The sequence below is a fragment of the Dendrobates tinctorius genome, unplaced genomic scaffold (genome assembly GCF_039654945.1).
Source record: "Dendrobates tinctorius isolate UK_male_01 unplaced genomic scaffold, ASM3965494v1 ptg000045l, whole genome shotgun sequence".
Classification (NCBI taxonomy): Eukaryota; Metazoa; Chordata; class Amphibia; order Anura; family Dendrobatidae; genus Dendrobates; species Dendrobates tinctorius.
In genome coordinates, this window is record NW_027361713.1 from 12,417,697 (window position 1) to 12,441,479 (window position 23,783).

The window sequence follows — 23,783 nt, forward strand, 5'->3', positions numbered from 1 at the left end:
AGGACAGTGGTCCAGCTGGCATCAAAATTAGGGAGTAAATGTAATATAACAAATAATAATATTTAAATGACAACAGGAGATGAATGTATACATACATACACTTGCAAAACCTAAAAAATAGGTGACTGATTAGTGATTATAGGCTTAATAACATTCCTACGTATAGATCAAAAGAGGAAAAGAGGAAAAAGGAGGAAATCAAATAAAACAATTATAATTAATTTGTTCATTGAGGCCCTTAGGAACCACCGTATCCAAGTAGAAGATCCATTTTGCCTCGCGTTGCAGCAGCAACCGGTCCCAGTTGCCCCCTCTCTGTGGCTTAAAGACCCTATCAATGGCAGTAAAGCTGAGGTGCGCAATCTGACCTTGATGTACACCATGAACATGTCTTGCAATCGGCGTATCCCTTTTATGTGTTACATCTCCTACATGTTCGCCAATCCTCCTCCTAAATTCACGGATGGTCTTGCCGACATATTCCAATCCGCATTTACAAGTAACCTTATAAATGACACCCTTGGTGCTACAATTCATGAAATATTTAATAGGATAATTTTTCCCAGTCACATTACTCACAAAATTCTTACTTGCCCCAATGTGTGAACAGGCCACACAATGACCACATCTAAAACAACCTGTGACATCACTGTGGAGCCATGTTCTATTCACAGGGGTGGAAAAATGGCTGTGCACTAGTCTGTCATTCAACGACCGTGCTTTTCTATATGTGATCATAGGGGAATCACTCAAGTAGGGGGAGAGATCACTGTCCATCTGTAAGATCGACCAATGTTTCTTGATAATATTTCTCACAGGGATTGCACCATTATCATAAGTTGTGATAAATCTAAGGGTATCGTTCTCCATAAGTTTCTTGTTATTAGTGTTCAATAGTTCAGAGCGCATACGACTTTTTGCTCCTTGATAGGCCTGTTTTAACACCTTTTTGGGATAGCCCCTATCAAGGAATCTATCCCTTAAGTCCTTAGCTTGGGACTCAAACGTCGACATATCAGAGCAGTTCCTCCGAATTCTGAGGTATTGTCCCTGAGGGATAGCTTTCTTTAAATGCTGGGGGTGATGACTCTCCCAGTGTAATAGAGAATTAGTAGAGGTGGGTTTTCTATACGTTGATGTCCCCACCTCTCCTTTCTCATTTTTTTCAATCAGGATATCAAGGAACGGCAATCTTGTTGTCTCAAAAACGGCGGTAAAAAACAGGCCCATATCATTGTGATTAAGACCAGCCACGAATTCGTCAAATTCAACAGCTGAGCCACCCCACACAATGAATATATCATCTATGTACCGTGTCCATAACTCAGGGACACGGCACATAGACGAGGCTTCATCTAGTTCACCACCAAAAACCAGAGTCTCTTCCCACCAGCCGAGGAGGAGATTCGCATAAGCCGGTGCACAAGGGCTCCCATAGCGGTCCCCCTCAGCTGGTGGTAGACCCTGTTGTTGAAAACAAAGAAGTTTCTGGTTAAACAAAACCGAAGGAGCTCCAGTATAAAAAGATTATGTTCCTGGAATTGACAGCCTCTGGTATTCAAGAAATATCTGACCGCTTGCAAACCATGTACATGCGGAATAGATGAATACAACGCCTCAACATCTATACTTGCTAGAGAGGCTTTAGGGTCTACAGTAAGACCCTCTAAGCGACGGAGGAGGTCCGGTGTGTCCTTAACAAAAGACTGTAAGGAAGAAACAAAAGGGGACAAAATCTGATCCAGATAAATCCCTACATTCTGACAGAGACTGCCAACTCCTGATACAATTGGCCTACCCTTAAGAGGGCTGAGCCCCTTGTGAATTTTGGGCAGGCAATAGAAGGTGGCAGTGACTGGATGCTCAGGGAATAAGAATTCAAATTCAGTCTTATTAATGATTTTTTTACTCAAAGCCTCTAATAGAATCTGTCGCAATTCTTCTCGATAAACATTCATAGGGTTATGTGTCAGAACTTCATAAGTCTCACTGTCAGAAAGGATAGTATCACACATCTGTTGATAATGATCTATCCCCAGGATGACAACATTGCCACCCTTATCAGAGGGTTTAATCACAATGCTGTCATCCCGTTCTAGACGTGCAATTGCATTCATTTCCTCCTTAGAACAGTTAGGCCTCTTTCACACATCAGGTTTTCGCCGTCAGGCGCGATCCGGCACTTTTGACAGAAACCGGATCCGGCGAAATGCAATGCCGGATCCGGTTTCCCCCCCATTGACTTGCATTTGCGCCGGATCGCGCCGGATAGCCATGCGTTTCATCCGGTTTTCGCCGGATCCGGCAATGTGTCGCGATCCGGCGTCTGGAAAAAACGGCTACTGTAACGTTTTTTGTCTCCGGCGAAAAAGCCGGACACGCCGGATCCGGCGCGTCCGGCTTTTTCACACAATGAAAGCCTATGAGCGCCGCAATGCGCCTGATCCGGCGAAAGCCGGATCCGGTGGCCGGATCCGGTTTTTTTGGTCTGAGCATGCTCAGTAGCTCTGCCCACAAGACATATATAAAAGCAAGACAGTGGGACCCACAGCCACACCCAACATGCCACCCAAGAAAGCAAACAAGAGCAGCAGGAGAAGGCAGGAGACCACTGCAGCACCATCAGCACCACCACCACCCCAAATGGAGCAGAAAAAAGGAACATGCTGAGGAGGGGAGTCCAGCAGCAGATGAGAGACGGTAATTATCAAATCCCCCATTCCTCCAAACTAGGGCCATGGAATATCAAGATATTCATTGGCCCTTTGTTTCTCTTTATTCAACAGCCGCCAAAGAGATGCAGCAGCAGCAGCAGCAGAAATGGCATCACTGGCAGCAGCAACAGCAGCAGCAATACCCACAGCCATGGAGTCTGGCCATCAACAGGACAGCACATCTTCTTCTGGGAGCCCTCCCTCGCATCGTCAGCGTTTGACGGTAAGTTTTTATTTCCAAAATCCATCATCTCTGTAATATATGTCTATTCATTGCCTTTTATTTCAAAACAGGAATCACAAGATGAAGAGGAGCTCCCAGAAGAAGAAGGAAGGGGTGGACAGACACCTGGAGTGGGCTCACAATTGGTAAGTTTTTTGCATCAAACGCAGAAACACAGGGGTCAGTTTTGGGCCCGCTTCTTTTTAACATATTTATTAATGACCTTGTAGGGGGCATAGAGAGTAGAATTTCAATATTTGCAGATGACACTAAACTCTGCAGGGTAATTAATACAGAGGAGGACAATTTTATATTACAGGAGGATTTATGTAAACTAGAAGCTTGGGCTGATAAATGGCAAATGAGCTTTAATGGGGATAAATGTAAGGTCATGCACTTGGGTAGAACGAACAAGTTGTATAATTATGTGCTTAATTGTAAAACACTGGGCAAAACAGTCACTGAAAAAGACCTGGGTGTATGGGTGGACGACAAACTCACATTTAGTGGCCAGAGTCAAGCAGCTGCTGCAAAGGCAAATAAAATAATGGGATGCATTAAAAGAGGCATAGATGCTCATGAGGAGAACATAATTTTACCTCTATATAAGTCACTAGTGCGACCACACTTAGAATACTGTGTACAGTTCTGGTGTCCGGTGTATAAGAAAGACATAGCTGAACTGGAGCGGGTGCAGAGAAGAGCGACCAAGGTTATTAGGGAACTAGGGGGTCTGCAATACCAAGACAGGTTATTACCCTTGGGGTTATTTAGTTTGGAGAATCGAAGGCTTAGGGGTGATCTTATTACAATGTATAAATATATGTGGGGACAATACAAAGACCTTTCTAATGATCTTTTTACTCTTAGACCTGTGACGGGGACAAGGGGGCATCCTCTACGTCTAGAGGAAAGAAGGTTTAAGCATACTCACAGACGCGGATTCTTTACTGTAAGAGCAGTGAGACTATGGAACTCTCTGCCATATGATGTTGTAATGAGTGATTCACTACTAAAATTTAAGAAGGGACTGGATGCCTTTCTTGAAAAGTATAATATTACAGGGTATATACACTAGTCTCCTTAATATTGCGTTGATCCAGGGAGCTAGTCTGATTGCCGTATGTGGAGTCGGGAAGGAATTTTTTTCCCCAATGTGAAGCTTACTGTTGCCACATGGGTTTTTTTTGCCTTCCTCTGGATCAACATGTTAGGGCAAGTTAGGATAGGATATGGGTTGAACTAGATGGACTTAAAGTCTCCCTTCAACCTTAATTACTATGTTACTATGTTACTATGTTACAACATCACACTACACACAACACATAGAAAACAATGTTCTGCAGACCACACACAGCAAACAAATGCCTACATCCAAAGACATAACATTTTTTGTTTTCTTCTCTAGTCTTCCCAATCTGGTGCTCGGCCAAGAGGTCCTCGCAGTGCCTCCCAGGGTCGTCGGCGACAGCAACGCGGCGGTCACCAGCGTGTAAGTATAAATATTTTTGCTTTGTTTTTTTGCACTTTTTATTTCATTTCTTTTGTGGAGGCTAATTATGTTATTTTTGTCTTTTTCTTTAACAGCCTTCACAGCGTGCTCCCGACTCTGACGGTGAGGATGGAGGACTCGATGTAGACCACCTCATCGATCTCGTCAGAGAAAGGGAGCCGCTCTGGAATATGGCTGACCGCCGCCACGCTGACCTTATCGTTACCCGACGACTCTGGGAGGAAATCTGTTCACTCCTTGTGGGCCGCTGGGAGGACCTCGATGTTCGGGCCCAGATTAAAGAGCGTAAGTATATACAGTACCGGTTGCTTGATGTAAACCAGTGTTTCCCGAACTCCAGTCCTCGTGGTCCCCACGGATCATGTGTTCAGGATTTCTATTTACTATGGAAATCCTGAAAACATGACCCCTGGGGACCATGAGGACTGGAGTTTGGGAAACACTGATGTTGTATACTAACCACTCCTTTCTCGTTTCAGGGAACAGAATTGTGAATCGGTGGCGGTCTGTGAGGGATCGTTTCAAGAAGGAGTTCAATAAAGAGATGCGGGCCCCGAGTGGATCTGGAGGACGCAGGAGCAAGTACAAGTACGCACAAGCCCTGTCGTTCCTCCGGGAGACAATGCTCACCAGAAGGTAAATATTACACACCACATGTGACAAAAAAATGTTTAGATGTAACTTTTTTTTTTCAGCCAGGGCCATACCATGTCACTATTTTAATTGTTTTTTTTTCTCTTTATTCCACAGCACGGTGAGCAGCACTCGGGAGCCTGCACGATTGGACCCTTCTGAGGCGATCCCTGAGGAGACCGGCACCGAGGGACACTTCGACCGCCCCGGTACATCTGCACCTTCCCAGCCTTCCCACACATTCGACCCATCTGTCCCATCCACCAGCACAGGAGCATCGTGGCCGCCTACATTACATGAAGCTGCTGGTGAGGAGATCGCTTTCCCTTTACCCCACCCTTCTGCCCCTGCCACCTCTAGTACACCTGCGGGTACTGGGCGACAGAGGCAGAGGGGTCAGGAAAAGAGTTATGCGCAAGAGTTCTTGCATCTGAATGCATCTTTCCAGAACTGTCTAAAAGTCTTGTCAGAGCAAATCTCCGCAGGCTTTCAGCAGATCAACTCCAGCATTCTGGAGGTGAAGACACTTCTGCAAACCATGCATTCAGAAGCAAGATCTTCGCCAAACCACACCTTTTTCAGGTCTGTTGTGGAGCGCATGGCAACACTATCTCCAACCCAGCAGATGCATGTAATGCATTCGTGCCACGGTGCTCTACAGCAGGTTACCTCCCAACCTCCACCTCCCACCACTGTAGTTCCTCCACCTGCACCCCCTCCAGCCACTTTCCATCCTCCCCCTCCTATTACATCTGCACCCCCTCCAGCCACTTTCCATCCTCCCCCTCCTATTACATCTGCACCCCCTCCAGCCACTTTCCATCCTCCCCCTCCTATTACATACCAGCAACCTCCCCAGTACCAGACATCTCCCCACTTCCAGCAACCTGCCCCGTACCAAACTCCTTCCCCGTACCAAACTCCTTCCCCGTACCAAACTCCTTCCCCATACAACTTTCCATCAACATCATCTGCTCCTACAGTCCCTGCCCAACCCTCCACTCCACCGCCCACCACCTCTTCTGCCTCCCACATGTCCACCCATTCTGTAGCTTTTTCCACACCTTCACCTCTAACTGTTCCTTCCCCACCACGATCCCAGTCCTCTCTCCACACACCCAGTGTCGAAGTGTCCCGCAGCCCCTCCAGCAGTATTTCCACCCCACACTACACAGATTTGTAATGTGTGTTTTTTAATAAAAATGCCCATTGGGTTTAAAACCTTTATTAAAAAAGTTTTTTGCACTTTAAAAACATTTTACAAAAAAAAAAAAATTTTAAATAAAAGTTAAATTATCGTTTCACAATGGTTGTCTGTCATTTCTTTCTGCGGCGAACTATGTTTAAAATAAAGGTTAAATACAGGGTATTTCAAAGGTAAAAAGGTATTCAAAACCAGGTATATAACTGTGGGCAAATTTTAGCTTTTTGCCACAGTTGTGTTCCTGGTTGTGTTTGAAGCAAAGTATTTCACCTAAAAAGTTGTGTTTATTGTTGGTGATTTCCTAACAATGTACACAACTTTTGTTAAAAGGTGAAATACTTTGCATAAAACACAACCAGGTACACACCTGTGGCCTAAAGCTAAAAATAGTAAGACCATGACAAGATAGCCAACTTTGGTTGGCAAAGGTATATACTGTTGGTCCAGAAGGTACACAAGTTTGGTTAGGGCACAAATCTTTCACACTCTGTCATCCTGCCAGTGTACTCTGCCTTGAGGTGACATAAAGTATAGTGCAAAATTGTCCCTCATTACTGAAACCGTCACAGAACTTCTAGTGGTAATGTCATGGTAATCTTGCAAGGTGGTTTCTTCAGAGGTGTCCTCAATGGAAATGGGTTCCTTGCAGATAACAAAATTGTGGAGTACCACGCACGCTTTGATCACCTCGTCCACAGTTTCTGTCTTGAGGTTAATCGCAGTCAATAGGACCCGCCATTTGGCTGTCAGAATACCAAAGGTACATTCAACCATTCTTCTTGCTCTTGTGAGGCGGTAATTAAAAATGCGTTTTGGTCTTGTCAATCCTCTGCTAGCGTACGGTTTCAAAAGGTGTTCTGACAGCTGGAAGGCTTCATCCCCTACACAGACAAATGGCATAGGTGGACCAGATGTTTGCGGCAGCGGTCTAGGTGGTGGGAACTGGAAGGTGTTTCCATACAGTTTACGCCCCATGGCAGACAGTTTGAAAACTTGAGAGTCATTGGAGCGGCCATAGGCCCCAATATCAACCTCAATAAATTTGTATTCCGCGTCAGCGATGGCCATGAGGACAATTGAAAAATATTTCTTGTAATTGAAATATTCCGATCCCGATCCAGCTGGCTTTACAATGCGGATATGTTTCCCGTCCACAGCACCCAAGCAGTTTGGAAACTGACATATCTGTTGAAACTTGTCAGCAATTTCAATCCACCTCTCTGTTGTGGGCTCTGGTAAAAACTCTTCAGCTAAGGAGTCCCACAGTGCACGGCATGTGTACTTCACAATTCCAGATATGGTGGAAATCCCGAGTCTGTACTGGAAATGCAGTGACGAAAGGGATTCTCCAGTTGCAAGAAATCTGTGGGGAATTAAAAAACAATAAATTAGTTTTAAATCACAGCATTACATACCAAAACTGAGCTATAACACTTGGAGATACAAACTACCACCAACAAGATTGCAGTGAAAGTGTGCTCTGATGCGATCACATCCAATAAATGTGGCTTACCTTAAAGTCACCATCAGACGCTCTGCGGGTGAAACAGAGAAGCGGCAATAGGTGTCCGCCTTTCTTATGAGGTGTGCAATGCACTCCACCAAGTAATCAAAATTCTCCATTTTCATCCGAACATATCCAAAAAATTTATCCGGGTTTCGTCGAAGGTCCATGCAGAGTGTAGAATAGACCCCATGCGTCATTCTCTTGGCTGTGATGGGGTGGATCCACAAACGTCGTCTACGATGCCTGATGCGCTGCTGTCTCGCTCTCTCCTTCTCCAGAACAATCACCCTCAAACGATTCGCCTCCGCTATAAAATCCGCCAAATTCTTCAAAATATTTCCAATGACAACATCCATCTTCGCCAGTAACTTGCTCTTCTCTCCAACCTGCACTTTCTCCTCTACAACCTGTCAAAGAAGGGCTGTAGGAACATGCTATATATAGTTTTCCAGTAGCCAATCCCGTTCGGAAGGCCACAAGGGTCAATTTTAAAAACCGGATCCGGCGTAATCCGTCGAAAAACGGATAGAAAAACGGATGTACCGGATGAGACGGATCCGGTTTTGTCTGTCAAGAAAAAGACGGATCCGGCAGAAAACCGGATCCGTCACATCCGGTTTTACGAAACATTTGCCGGATCCGGCGTTCCGGCACAACGCCGGATCGCGCCTGACGCCGAAAACCTGATGTGTGAAAGTAGCCTTAAAGTGGCAATAAAAGTGATCATGTGAAAGTTTAATCAAATCCTGAATTACTAGATTAGAAAACACATCAATTGCAGATAAATCACCAGTTGGTGGAGGCATTTTTGTACTTCTGTATCTCAACTCCGTGAAAGGTCCCTGACCCAAAGTATTGGGATTAATCTCAGAGAGAGAATTAAGTAATCTAACATCAGGTAACATATCTTCAGGGATACCCAATTCTGAGCTCATACGAGAATCTTGTTTTTGAAAAAACTTTTTCCACCTAACTTTACGTAAGAATAGATTAAGATCCTTAACTGACCTAAATAGATCAAAATCCGTATTGGGAACAAATGAAAGGCCCTTACTCAGAACAGATCTATCAGCATAATCAATGCTCCTTTCTGAGAGGTTAATAATTTGAAAGTCATGGGTACGGGATAAATCATTCGGTGCAGGATAAATCACTTCTTGTTTTGTGGTGGTCTGTTTCTGAGTGCATAAACTTGATCCAAAAAATGGCCACTAGGTGTATTTTCAGACCTATCAGACGATCCTCGTGAGCCTCTACCCCTGCCCCGCCCTCTATTTCTCCCTCTCAGTGAGCGATTCCTGCTCTCGGATTCAGAAAAATCAGTATCCGTAGAGGAGAGTTCCGTGTCTCTATCAGGGGCACTCATACGTGGGGTCAAAACTAAATAGGCTTTATTGTCCTTGAAATCTTGGACATCTCGCAAATATTGCTTATGTTTTCTCTCTTTAAGATGAAACTGGAATCGTTCAATGTGTGTCTGAAGTTTAGTCTCCTTTATCCCAAAATCTGTTTCAGTAGAAAATTTCTTAGTGACCTCAATATGCTCTCTTAATTTGTCATTCAAGAACCCAAGGGTAACCTTTTCTACGGTGGCTCAGTGGTTAGCACTGCAGCCTTGCAGCACTGGGGTCCTGGGTTCGAATCCCACCAAGGACAACATCTGCAAGGAGTTTGTATGTTCTCCCCGTGTTTGCGTGGGTTTCCTCCCACATTCCAAAGACATACTGATAGGTAAGTAATTTAGATTGTGAGCCCCATCGGGGACAGTGATGAAAATGTGTGTAAAGCGCTGCGGAATATGTTAGTGCTATATAAAAATAAAGATTATTATTATTTAATAATAATTGCATAAAGCGTAAGGAGCTCTCAGTGGCCTCACGTTCCCATTTATGTACAAAAGCTGGGTTTTTATGCCTGTTCCCAGCGGATAAATTGATTCTCAGACCGCGAGGAACAATCTTAGCCTTGAGATAACTTTCAAGGCTTTGAACTTCCCACCAGGAAGTGATTTGATGCCTATACACCTGTTGAAGTTCCTTAAAAGCAACATTGAATGTAGGAAGATATTTCTTTTGGGTAAATGTGTTCTCAGAGAAAACTTCCTTAGCCTCTGATAACCAATTTTCAGTATTTAAACCCACCGATAGGAAACCTGCCATATCACAATTACAATAAACAAGAAATATAGCAAAAAATGCCAATTTTTGGTCAAAAATGACACATATGTCTCACCCCAAACACTTAGATATGTATATAGCAGTAAGGGAGGTTAAAAAATAACTTTTAATATTTAACTTAAAAGCTCAAAAAACAAAAATGTCACCAATAGTGATTAAAAGGATGCCAATAAATGGGTAATCCCTAAGAAGAGATGGGAACACCCAAACGCATCAATCAGGATATAAAACGTTGCTAACTGAATTGTAGCACCAAGGGTGTCATTTATAAGGTTACTTGTAAATGCGGATTGGAATATGTCGGCAAGACCATCCGTGAATTTAGGAGGAGGATTGGCGAACATGTGGGAGATGTAACACATAAAAGGGATACGCCGATTGCCAGACATGTTCATGGTGTACATCAAGGTCAGATTGCGCACCTCAGCTTTACTGCCATTGATAGGGTCTTTAAGCCACAGAGAGGGGGCAACTGGGACCGGTTGCTGCTGCAACGCGAGGCAAAATGGATCTTCTACTTGGATACGATGGTACCTAAGGGCCTCAATGAACAAATTAATTATAATTGTTTTATTTGATTTCCTCCTTTTTCCTCTTTTCCTCTTTTGATCTATACGTAGGAATGTTATTAAGCCTATAATCACTAATCAGTCACCTATTTTTCAGGTTTTGCAAGTGTATGTATGTATACATTCATCTCCTGTTGTCATTTAAATATTATTATTTGTTATATTACATTTACTCCATAATTTTGATGCCAGCTGGACCACTGTCCTTCTTTAGGTGCCCTTGTGACGCCTTTTGGAAAGTATTTTCCTTCTTGCGGTTGCGCTGTTTAAGCGCTACTTTTTGCTGACGTACGTAGATACGTCATTGGTATTAGCTTCTGGGGCGACCCGCCTTTAGATGAACGTCACCGGAAGTGGGGCACTCCTCCATCTTGGTGGTCCAACCGGAAGTGGGGCACTTCTTTTACTTTCTGATTTGCCTGATTCCTGTGAGGCTGGTGTGGGCGGAGTTAGCGCCGACCTCGGCGTTCGTTCCACAGATGCTGAACCGCCTAATGACCGATGTTTGATTAATCATATATGGGAGTGTGTTTTTGATTGTGGCATCAGGTGTTGATGGTTTACCACATAAATATGCCCTTTGTCCTTCACTCTCTGCAGACAGCAGACAGCATTTGTAGTGGAAGGATCCATGTTTTTTGAGCTTTAGCACTATGGCACTTTGCAACAAGTTAGTCCCCTGAAGATTTACTTGGATGAAACGCGTTGGGACGCTCTTTTAAGGGAAAGTGCAGGGCATGTGCAATATAGGGTGAGCTGTGGACTGCCCTTGTATGGGCAGGAGTCTGGGGATCAGATGATGGTTAGTTTTTGAGGGATTTGACAGGGTATTGTCTTCCTATCGCTACCTCCCTGTGTGTACACAGAGTATCCCTGGAGACTCCTGGCCGTCTGCAAAAACCGGTGAGATCGTTCCTATTTTATATATCTCACTTTCTAGTATTTTGTGGCTATGATTTTGTGGCTATGAACCTCTTTTGGTTTAGCCAAACACAATATACATATATGCATCTGGATATGGCATTGTGTGCTAACTGTTAAATGCTGTATCCTGTCTATAAATTGTTGCTTGATTTGATACATTAGCAACGTTTTATATCCTGATTGATGCGTTTGGGTGTTCCCATCTCTTCTTAGGGATTACCCATTTATTGGCATCCTTTTAATCACTATTGGTGACAGTTTTGTTTTTTGAGCTTTTAAGTTACATATTAAAAGATATTTTTTAACCTCCCTTACTGCTATATACATATCTGCCTCTGCTCGCACAGCCGCTCAACCATGTGCAGGGTGGAGTTCCACCTTGTTGCAATGTCGATAATGAGGCGGTGGTTGGGAAGGTGGAGCAATCGCTGCAGCTTCTGCATACGAATGGAGTGTACAGGCGACCGGCGGATGTGCGCGCACAGTCTTCGCACCTTCTGGAGCAGGGCTGTTAACTCCGGATAATTATTGAGGAAGCACTGCACCACCAGGTTCAAGGTTAGAGCCAAGACAGGTATGTGGCTGAGTTTTGAAAGGGCTATGGCTGCCACAAAATTACGGCCGTTATCACTAACTACCTTGCCTGCCTCAGGATGTACACTGCCCAGCCATGACTCAGTTTGTCGCTGAAAGTACTCGTCCAGCACCTCGGCGGTGTGTCTGTCGCCCAAACACATCATCTGCAACACAGCCTGCTGACGCTTTCCACTAGCTGCTCGATAGGGGGACACCTCGTGTGCAACAGTGGCAGCTGCAGATGGAGTGCTCGTATGACTGCGCTCTGTCGACGAGCTTTCGCTTCTGGAGGAGGAGGAGGAGGAGGGTCGAACGCCTGCAGCCAACTGTTTCCTATACCATGGGCTAGGCAGCACTGTCCCACCACCGCTGTCCCCTGTGGACCCTGCATCCACCACATTAACCCAGTGCGCAGTGATGGACACGTAACGGCCCTGGCCATGCCGACTGGACCATGCATCAGTTGTGAGGTGCACCTTTCCACTCACTGACTGCTTGAGTGCATGGACAATGCGGTCTTTCACATGATGGTGGAGGGCTGGGATGGCTTTGCGAGAGAAGAATTGGCGACTGGGTAGGTCATAGCGTGGTACTGTATAGGCCATGAGTTCGAGGAAAGCTGCGCTTTCCACCAACCGATAGGGCATCATTTCTAACGAGATTAGATTGGCAATGTGGGCGTTCAAACCCAGTGTACGCGGATGAGAGACTGAGTCCTTTCTTGACCTACTCATAGTGTCTGGGAGGGTTAGCTGGACTTGAGAGCTGCATATGGTGGAAGTAGCGGTGGACAGGGCGGACTGAGAGAGGGTTGATGATGGTGATGGAGTTAGTGTTCTTTCTGATGGCCTAGATTCAGTCTTTTGTTGATATAACAGTGGGATTCCCTGACTGCTGTGGCCTTGCAACGACACCTCAACATTTGCTGCTGTGCTAACCGGTGGGCTTACAGTGGGGGAAACAATGTAGCATTGCTGACTACCTTCTTTGTGATCAGTTGCACATGTGGTACTTGAGGTTTGGTGTTGTGTCCACGCTTGCAAGTGCATGCTGGTTAAATGTCTAAGCATGCAACTGGTATTCAAATTTTTCAGATTTTTCCCTCGGCTAAAGGTTTTTGCGCACTTCTTACAGATAACCTTGGCCTGATCATGAGGATTTTGTTCAAAAAAGTGCCACACTGCACTCTTCCTACTTTGGCAGACATTTTGCGGCCTAGCACGCTGTGATATTTTGACCCTCTGGACAAGCTGTCCAGCAACTCTTTTGATTTTTGGAACCTGTCTTTGGAGTGCTCCGGGCCTGCCAGATAACAGCTGTTGTGATGTCGATGTCTGCTGTGGATGCTCCTCCTCCTCATCTGAGCTATTGGAAGCAGCACCCTCTTCCCCCAATGGATGCCAATCTGGGTTAACAACTGGGTCATCCATCACCTCCTCTTCAATGTCATGTGCACCTTCCTCTGTGTCACCGTGTATGGTGGTATAGTGTGCGGGAAGGGGCACCTGAGTCTCATCAGGGTCAGAATCTGGCTCATTACACTGCGAGGACAATGTAGTGCTCTGAGTGAATGTACCAGCAGAATCATCTATCAGTGGCTGTGCATCAGTGCACTCCATGTCAGATTCATCTTGGCCTGGGTAATTCACCATTTCACTTGATAATCCAGGCATGGTATGTGAAAACAGCTCCATGGAGTAATCAGTAGTATGGCCTGCGTCATCCTTCAATCTTGGTTGGGGTGAAGGACACAAGGAAAGGTGTGGTTCATGAACATGAGCCTCCAATGACGACTCAGTGCTTTTATTTTTTACAACTTCAGAAGAGGAGGCGATAGAGCTGGAGTCAGTAATCTAAGACAAAACTTTTTCCTGAAGCTCTGGCTTTAAAAGCGGTTTGCCAACTCCTAGAAAACTAAGCCTTCGAGGCCTTGTGGAGCCAGACGATGACGCAGGCTCAACACCTCCTGCATTCGATCCTATTTTGCTTTTGCCACTACCATCAGATCCACCACCAACACCATCATTACCAGCTGCCAACCCCCGCCCAATTCCACGGCCTCTTCCACCAGCCTTCCTCATTTTTGGTAGAAATGTAGACAAAATCCAACAAACTATATAGTAATGTAAAACAAGGTACAAGGTGTCTATAGGACAGGGGAGATTTTGAATTTCTGCACACACTTGTGGACACTGGACACTTTTGGATTGTGTGAGGCCCACTGAATATCACAGCGCTATGTCACAGGCTCGATGTCGCAGGTGTGAAAAATGTCACTAGAGGATAACGGAGATTTTGAATTTCTGCACACACTTGTGGACACTGGACACTTTTGGATTATGTGAGGCCCACTGAATATCACAGCGCTATGTCACAGGTTCGATGTCGCAGGTGTGAAAAATGTCACTAGAGGATAACGGAGATTTTGAATTTCTGCACACACTTGTGGACACTGGACACTTTTGGATTGTGTGAGGCCCACTGAATATCATAGCGCTATGTCACAGGCTCGATGTCGCAGGTGTGAAAAATGTCACTAGAGGATAACAGAGATTTTGAATTTCTGCACACACTTGTGGACACTGGACACTTTTGGATTGTGTGAGGCCCACTGAATATCACAGCGCTATGTCACAGGCTCGATGTCGCAGGTGTGAAAAATGTCACTAGAGGATAACGGAGATTTTGAATTTCTGCACACACTTGTGGACACTGGACACTTTTGGATTGTGTGAGGCCCACTGAATATCACAGTGCTATGTCACAGGCTCGATGTCGCAGGTGTGAAAAATGTCACTAGAGGATAATGGAGATTTTGAATTTCTGCACACACTTGTGGACACTGGACACTTTTGGATTGTGTGAGGCCCACTGAATATCACAGTGCTATGTCACAGGCTTGATGTCGCAGGTGTGAAAAATGTGACTAGAGGATAACGGAGATTTTGAATTTCAGCACACACTTGTGGACACTGGACACTTTTGGATTGTGTGAGGCCCAGTGAATATCACAGCGCTATGTCACAGGCAGAAATTGGCTAGTGTATGACAAACTACAAGATGTATATAGAATTGGGCAGAATAGGAATCTCCCTAGAGTGTAGGTCTGTAAGAACGAAACAAGTCCTCGACTTATCCTTACAGAGCGACACACAGATAGCTTCACTGTGGCCATGATAACAGCCGTTACACGGTACTGAGAGAGGAGCGTGCACGTACACGGCTGTCCGGTGTACGTAAAATTGTCAAGCTCCATGTTTTTTAAGTATACGGACTGACACACACTGTCTCTCTATAGTTTTGAATGTGATCAAACAGCAAATATATTTAACTGTTTGAAAACTAGACAAAACTAGAAGGTGCAGGTCTGTAAGAACAGAGCATGTCCTCGACTTATCCTTACAGAGCGACACAGATAGCTTCACTGTGGCCGTGATAACAGCCGTTACAGGGTACTGAGAGAGGAGCGTGAGCATACAGGGCTGTCCGGTGTACGTAAAATTGTCAAGCTCCATGTTTTTTAAGTATACGGACTGACACACGCTGTCTCTCTATAGTTTTGAATGTGATCAAACAGCAAATATATTTAACTGTTTGAAAGCTAGACAAAACTAGAAGGTGCAGGTCTGTAAGAACAGAACATGTCCTCGACTTATTCTTACAGAGTGACACACAGATAGCTTCACTGTGGCAGTGATAACAGCCGGTACACGGTACTGTGTGAGGAGTGTGCACCGCTGTATGGTGTGAAAAAATGCACGCTCAGTACCTCACCAGGACAAAAAAAAAAATTGGGATTGCTTTTAAAAAAGCAGTTTGCAGAGCAGTGGGTAAACAGCAATGCAGCCATCAGGAAGCCTTAGAAGGCAGCCTAACAACCAACACCGCTGATCCAGCAAAATATAGCCTCCACTTGCACTGCACACACAGTGACTGGTGTGTTGTACAGGCAAAATCGCTAGCAGCAGAAGCAGTTTTTGGTGTCTTCTTCCCTACCTAACGCTCTCCCTACAAAATCATCATCAGCAGCAGCTCTCCCTATTCTGAGATCAGCATGAGTAAGATGGCGGTCGGCGTGCACGCCCTTTTATACCCCCTGTGACGCCCACCAAAGCAAGCCAATCACTTGCATGCCCTTCTGAAAGATGGTGGTGACCCCTGCCTATGTCATCACATTGCCCACAGTGTCTGTGGATCCTGATTGGCTGAAAAAGAGCGCAAAACAAACTTTTGAAACGCGACTTTGGTGCTTAAGTCACCGACCTCGTGGCCGACCTCATCCTAGGGTCGGGTTTCGTTTCATGAAACCCGACTTTGCCAAAAGTCGGCGACTTTTGAAATTTTTCGACTTGTTTCGCTCAACTCTAGTCACTTGTGTGACTGTGATTTGGCAGTCCTAACAGTATATTTGAAAGATTATTAAAATCACTTTCTCTATATTGTAAATGAGTAAAAATTAAAGTCTCAGTTATGGTTTAAGGTCACTTTGACATTACTAAAAATGTGTTTACACTGCGGACCTTCAAAGGGCTTGAATACAGTCTTAGGAGATATCACTTCTGTGATGACTCAGTATCAATCTGGCCACTTGTGCAGGGGGATCTATTCTTAATTATGCCAGACGTATTATTTCTTTGTTCAGTAAGGCTGGAGTCACACATAGCGACTCACCAGCGATCCTGACAACGTTATCAATGTGTCAGGATCGCTGGTGAATCGCTATGTGATCGCTGGTGAGCTGTCAAACAGACAGCTTCACCAGCGATCAGCACAGCGACGCCCAGCGCCCGGCGTCGCTGTGCATGTTAGTAACCCGCGCGCTGATGCAGGAAGCTGGTAACTAACGTACACATCGGGTATCCAAGGGACGTGCGTCCCTAGATACCCGATGTGTACGTTAGTTACCAGCTCCCTGCATCAGCGCGCTGGTAACTAACGTACACATCGGGTATCAAAGACCCGATGTGTACATTAGTTACCAGCAGATCGCTGGTCTCCCGCCTGTCACATGCAGCGATGCGTAGTGGCCAGCGGGAGACCAGCAACCAAAAAAAAGTCCTGGCCTTTCCTGCAGCGATCAGCGATAGCGGCAGGCGGGCCGGTCGCTGATCACTGTCACACACAGCGATCTCACTGGTGAGATCGCTGTTGTGTCACAAAAATTGTGACTCAGCAGTGATCTCGCTAGCGAGATCGCTATGTGTGACGGGGCCTTTAGTCAAGACACATGAGCCATTGTTTCACGTGAGACTGTCCTGTGCTCATTTTTCTATGGTAATTTGTTCAATATTACGGATTGTTACAGCCCCATGTGGTATACTAGTCTGCATCATTTGAAGGAAATTTATACAGTCTAAATTAACTAGGGCACAATGAGGGAACAGCCATGATTATCTCCCCCAAATCCTGTGGAACACAATGCCCTGAAATAGGAGCTGTGAGATATGAAAGAGCCTGCGCCTGTCACTGTTTTTTTTTCAAGAAGCAGATTAAACTAAATGAGAATGGGATATTAACCCATGCATGCAGAGAACAGTGGATTAGCAGTCCATCGTCTTAACCACTCAGCCACCTCATCTAAAAAAAAAAAAATGGTGACTGAAACAGGCTTCTTTTACATCCCACAGCTCCTATTTCAAGGTATTGTGTCCCACAGGATTGGGGTGAGAGATAATCATAGCTGTTACTTCATTGTTTTCTAGTTTAATTGGACTGCATAATTATCCTCCAAATGATGCAGACTAGTACACTGCATGAGGCTGATGCAATCCTTAATCAGCAGGCAGTCCACACATTAGCATGCAAAAGTGACACCGGACAGTGTCACATGAAACAATGGCTCATGTCCCTTGATCCACTGAACAAAGGATTAATATGTCTGACATAATTAATGATAGTTATCCCCCTCCCTGCACAAGTGGCATGTCTCACACTGGTAACACCCGCTTTTATTAAAAATAAGCTCTGTAGACAGATTCTCAGGCAGATCAGTGTCCTACCCATAGTCCTGAACAACTCATTTACATATAAAAACAGGGATTTCTCTGGAATAAGACATCAGATCACATGTTTTTTTTATTCGGCTTCCAATGATCTGCATGCCTGTATAGACAGCTTATGGCTGATCCTACTAACAGATTCCCTTTAACATAATAATAATAATAATAATTTTAAAAAAATCTATTTATATTAAGTATTTTTGGTAAGGGTTCACATTTGCCCAGGGGGTTGAAATTACAATAGCCGGAAGGCCACAACATCTACCAGAAGGTACACATTTCCCCTTTTATTCTGGTGGCCAGATATCAGACTGCACTCCATCACTTTCTGGAAAATGAATTTTTGATGTTCTCTGTCAATTTACTCACATGCACTGCAGCTACCATATAGCACACTGACCTTGTTGTTTGGTATGTATAGAAAATTCAGAATGGAAATTTGATATAAATGTCCCAAAGCAGACAACTATTTCTAATCGAATTAATAACAATTATATACTAGTCAAAAAATAAAGGGAATACTAAAATACCACATCCTAGATATCACTAATTTAAATATTCCAATTGCAGATTTATAACATAGTGGAATGCTTTAAGAACGATGGTCTCACTATGGGTCTGAGGATCTGATCCCGGTAACTAATGGCAGTCAGGGTTCCTCTGGCTAGCACATGGAAGACTGTACGACCCTTTAAAGAAATGCCTCCCCACACCATTACTGACCCACTGACAAACTGTTCATGCTGGATGATGTTACAGGCAGCAGAATGTTCTCAACGGCATCTCCAAACTCTGTCACGTCTATCACATTTACTCAGTGTGAACCAGCACTCATCCATGAAGAGCACAGGGCTGAAAATGTTGAATCTGCAAATCTTGGTTTTCTCATGCAAATGCCAATTGCCCTGCACAGTGTTAGTCTGTAAGCACAACACCCAGTTGTGGAGTGGGCCCTCATAACACCCTCATGGAGTCTGTTTCTGACTGTTTGAGCAAACACTTGGATGTTAGTGGCTTGCTGGAGGTCATATTGCCGGGCTCTGGCACTGCTCTCCTCTGTTCCTCCTTGCGCAAAGGAGGAGGTAGCAGTTCTGCTGCTGGGTTGTTGCCCTTCTACGGCCTCATCCATGTCTCCTGGTGTACCGGCCTGTGTCCTGTCATCTGCTCCATGCTCCATGCTCTAGAACAGCTTGCATGGATGTGCCATCCTGGGTGAGATACATTATCTGACCAACTTCTGTGGGTTGTAGAGACCGCCTCATGCTACTGTGCAGTACCTCTAAGGGAGAGAGCAGTGGAAAAATGCAAAAGTTACCAAAACAGCAGCCAAAAAGGATGAGAAGAGAGAAATAGTCTGTGGTCACCTCCCGTAGAGCCATTCCTTTATAGGGGTCGTCTTGCTAATTGCCGATCATTTCTACCTATTGTCTGTTCCATTTGCACAACAGCCAGAGAAATTAGTGTTGATTCATAACTGAACATGTTGATTTCACAGAAGTGTAATTGACCTTGAGTTACATTGAGTTGCTTAAGTGTTCTCTTTATTTTTGAGCAGTGTGTAATACCATTAATGGAAGCAGAATACATACAAATGCAATATGAAAAGGGCATAGCCGTTGTATTTAATTTTATTGATCTATTATTTTTATTGTCTTTGATATTTACATTATTCTTATCTTCTTTAGGATAAAAAGCTGATTAAGGCATTTTTTGAGGTCCTTGCACACCCTCAAAATTACTTCAAATACACTGAAAAACACAAAGCGATGTTACCACGGTCATTCATTAAACTATTGCGGTCTAAAGTTTCTGCCTTCTTAAGACCTTACAAATAAAACTTTTGACAGAAATAGAACCTCAGTGCTACAGCACCAGCAGACTGAATGTGAGGATGATCGCAATCTACCGACTCAGCTCCAAAAAATCTGCAGTGTATGAAAATGGAAGACCAAGTGGTGAACTTGACTGTGTGTGCTAAATAAGAGGCAGCCAATCACTCTCAGCCATACTGAGAGTGTGACTATATAACTTAACTGAGCCCTACTGAAGAGCTAAGGAAGCTACAAATTTGAAGCAGAAACGCAACAATCTTAACAGTTAGTATTATTTGACAGCAGACATACAATGATATGTGCACAAAGACCAACTTAATTATAACTGAAAAAGGCATAAAACAGTTTGTGACATCATAATAATGAAAACACTGAATGTAAGTAATTGTACACTTTTAGAAACAAATGAATTTCAGAATCTCTTGGTGGGGACTGGTTTGGTGCCATATGAAAACTATCAGCAAAGTCTGTTACATATGTTTGAAATGATACATGGCTCATCATAAAGGTTTCTATTACACAAGTTGACCTAAAATACAGTGAGCAAAAACTCAACTCCATGACTGGCTCGCCACACGTTCTCCACTTTTGTAAGACAATATTATTTTTATAGCCTGTGAGAAACTTAAAGCTATGAAATACAAGCCACATAATTCTTTTGAACGGACAAGTTGCTTTTTTTTGTTACCTCTGCAACAAATCACCTGCCACAGCTTTCAGGATCTTCCAACCCAAGCTTCTGAACTGCAACCCATTTATATGAATGAAGCCTCATAAGACTATTACAGGATCTGCACAGATAAACGTTAACGATTATTCTAAACCTGTAAAATGAAGTTTACAAAGAACACTTCCAACAGCCAATTGTTACTTATGTCAGCAAAAGAATATCATTTCTGCATTTGCATTCTTATTGTTATGATGTATGATGATATGTGGAATGATTTCAGTAATGGAATGAAAATGCTGGGTCTAGGGAAAATGTGTGCAAATGGGTAAGTAACTGGCTTAGTGATAGAAAGCAGAGGGTGGTTATAGATGGTATATTCTCTAACTGGGTCGCTGTGATCAGTGGGGTACCACAGGGGTCGGTGTTGGGACCTATTCTCTTCAACATATTTATTAACGATCTGGTAGAAGGTTTACACAGTAAAATATCGATATTTGCAGATGATACAAAACTATGTGAATTCTTATGAAAATAATTTATGGACTTCCATGCGCTGCTTGACAAAATACATAATCCCACTTATGGTGAAAGATTAATCATTTATTCCCAACGCATTTGATGTTTGTCATCCCCTGAGGAAGAAGTAGTCCTTACTTCGAAACGCATTGGGAGTAAATGATTCATCTTTCACCGTAAGTGGGATTCTGTATTTTGTCAAGCAGCGCATGGAAGTCCATAAATTATTTCCATAAAAATTGATGTATCAGCGGTCACTCGGTTTGACCTTTGGACGTGCAGCAGCTGACTACGAATCCTATGTGCTTGATCTCTCCTACAAATAGGTGAGTGAATTTCTTTTAATCTTTTAATATTAACTCGGATAAGACCCTATTGCGCTTTTCTGTTCCTTTAGTATATTGCAACAAAACTATGTGAAGCAGTCAATACAAGAGAAAATATATACAGATGGATATGGATAAGTTGGAAACTTGGGCCCAAAGTTGGCAGATGGGGTTTAACAATGATAAATGTAAGGGGAATGGGAAGAAGGAATCAATATCACCATTACACACTGAATGGGAAACCACTGGGTAGAACTGACATGGAGAAGGACTTGGGGATCCTAGTTAATGATAAACTTACCTGGAGCAGCCAGTACCAGGCAGCGGCTGCCAAGGCAAACAGGATCATGGGATGCATTAAAAGAGGTCTGGATACACATAATGAGAGTATTATACTGCCTCTGTACAAGTCCCTGGTTAGACCTCACATGGAGTACTGTGTACAGTTTTGGGCACCAGGAAGGATATGATGGAACTAGAGCAAGTACAGAGGAGGGCAACAAAATTAATGGAACTAAAATACCCAGAGAGATTAGCAAAATTAGGATTATTTAGTCTAGAAAAAAAGACAACTGAGGGGCGATCTAATAACCATGTATAAGTATATAAGGGTACAATACAAATATCTCTCCGAGGATCTGTTTATACCAAGGAAGGTGACAGTCACAAAGGGGCTTTCTCTGCGTCTGGAGGAGAAAAGGTTTTTCCACCAACATAGAAGAGGATTCTTTACTGTTAAGCCCCCTTCTCACAAAGCACAATGTAGTATATATGTAGTATGTATGTAGTATGTATGTATGTTGTATGAATGTAGTATATATGAAGTATGTATGTAGTATGTAGTAAGTATATATGTTGTATGAATGTTGTATATATGTAGTATGTATGTAGTATGTATGTATGTTGTATGAATGTAGTATATATGAAGTATGAATGTAGTATATATGTAGTATGTATATATGTTGTATGAATGTTGTATATATGTAGTATGTATGTAGTATGTTTGTTTTTGTTTTTTGTTTTTTTACATTCAACACATTAGCCGGATGATGGGACTACTACTGTCCCATCATTGGCTAATGTGTTAATCACTGTCATTGTAGGAGGCATAGCCCGATTGTAGTCCCATCGGACGATGCCTGCACAAGCACACACACAACCCCCGGCAGCCCGCACAGACCCCCGGCAGGCCCGCACAGACCCCGCCGCACACACACGTGCACAGTCTCCGCCCACACACCGCCCACACTCTTCCCCCCTCCCGAACTAGATGTGCAAGGAAAGAAAGGGTTTATTTTCATTCCGATATTTGTGCCCCATTGATTTGCATGGGTTTCCGGTATCAGAATCGGCGATACCCAATGTTTTTGAGGTATCGGTCCGATCCAATCTGATCCGATTTTTCCCGATATCGGAAGGTATCTCTCAACACTAGTTATTTGTATTTGTCGTCATGTAAATGCCTTTATACCTCCCATATGTCTTTCCGCAATGTCTTTTCATGTATTAGAGGGTTGTACGATGATAAAAGATTATGCATCATGCAAGCTAATTAAATAACATACTGTAGCTAAAGTGACTTACTGCAAACATGGGTTATTAAAAAGTCAATAATGTTAGTAGCGTGTGTAAAGAGACCACAATGGTAGTGCCACAGCGATGGAGAAGTAACTATAAAACAGGAAAATACGTTTGAAGACTTAAAGACCTTGGAGTTTTGATTCACAAGTCACCAACATTTTCAACTCAAATATTTTATACTGTAGAAATAAAGTTTGCACGAATGAACTGAAAACAATTATTTTTGAGTGACACTTTCTCTGTTGAATAATAAAAATGAAAATAGAGATATATGTAACTCATTTGGCACATTGAAGCTAAAACAGCATGGCAATGCTTTATTCAACCACAAAACAGGCAGATAACACATAAAACAGTCCCAGCAAAATTCCCCAAGATGGTGCACATTACAGAGTCTCACTCTTCCACTGACTCGCTGGTAGCTGTTACTTCAGAGCTCCCAGGGTCAGCTACCCCACCTGTGGCACGCACACAGAGAGGAGGTAACAACAAAGGCCAGTTGACCCGAGAGTCACAACCTGGCTTCTCCAAACATCTCAATCCTGGCTTTATCCAAACTTATCCATGGTTCAGTGATGGTCAATGGAGCAGATCTGTATTCTTCCAACCAGGGCCAAAACCCCTAGGATAGGATAGATCCGTGTCCCTCGTCATGGTGCCATGATGTAAAATGGCTGCTGTCCTTTAGATATACGGATGTCTTGGCGGAATCTCTGGTAAGAATGGAGGTTGAGATCAAGTAGCATTACTTGATTATTTAAACTATTTGTATAGATTTTCCTCCTCTGTTTAGAATGCAAACAAACTGGTAGGTAAGAA

At 43.7% G+C, this 23,783-nt stretch overlaps 1 protein-coding gene across 1 annotated transcript in view; it reads left to right on the top strand.

Moving 5' to 3' along the window:
• The window catches only part of SCUBE3 (signal peptide, CUB domain and EGF like domain containing 3), a 1,051,867-nt gene extending 1,030,777 nt beyond the window's left edge, over positions 1 to 21,090 (top strand). The window contains exon 23 of the mRNA XM_073575619.1: positions 19,725 to 21,090. Coding sequence (XP_073431720.1) covers positions 19,725 to 19,874 — 150 coding nt within the window. The 3' untranslated portion in view covers positions 19,875 to 21,090. The remainder of the gene's footprint in view (positions 1 to 19,724) is intronic.
• The last annotated feature ends 2,693 nt before the right edge of the window (positions 21,091 to 23,783 follow it).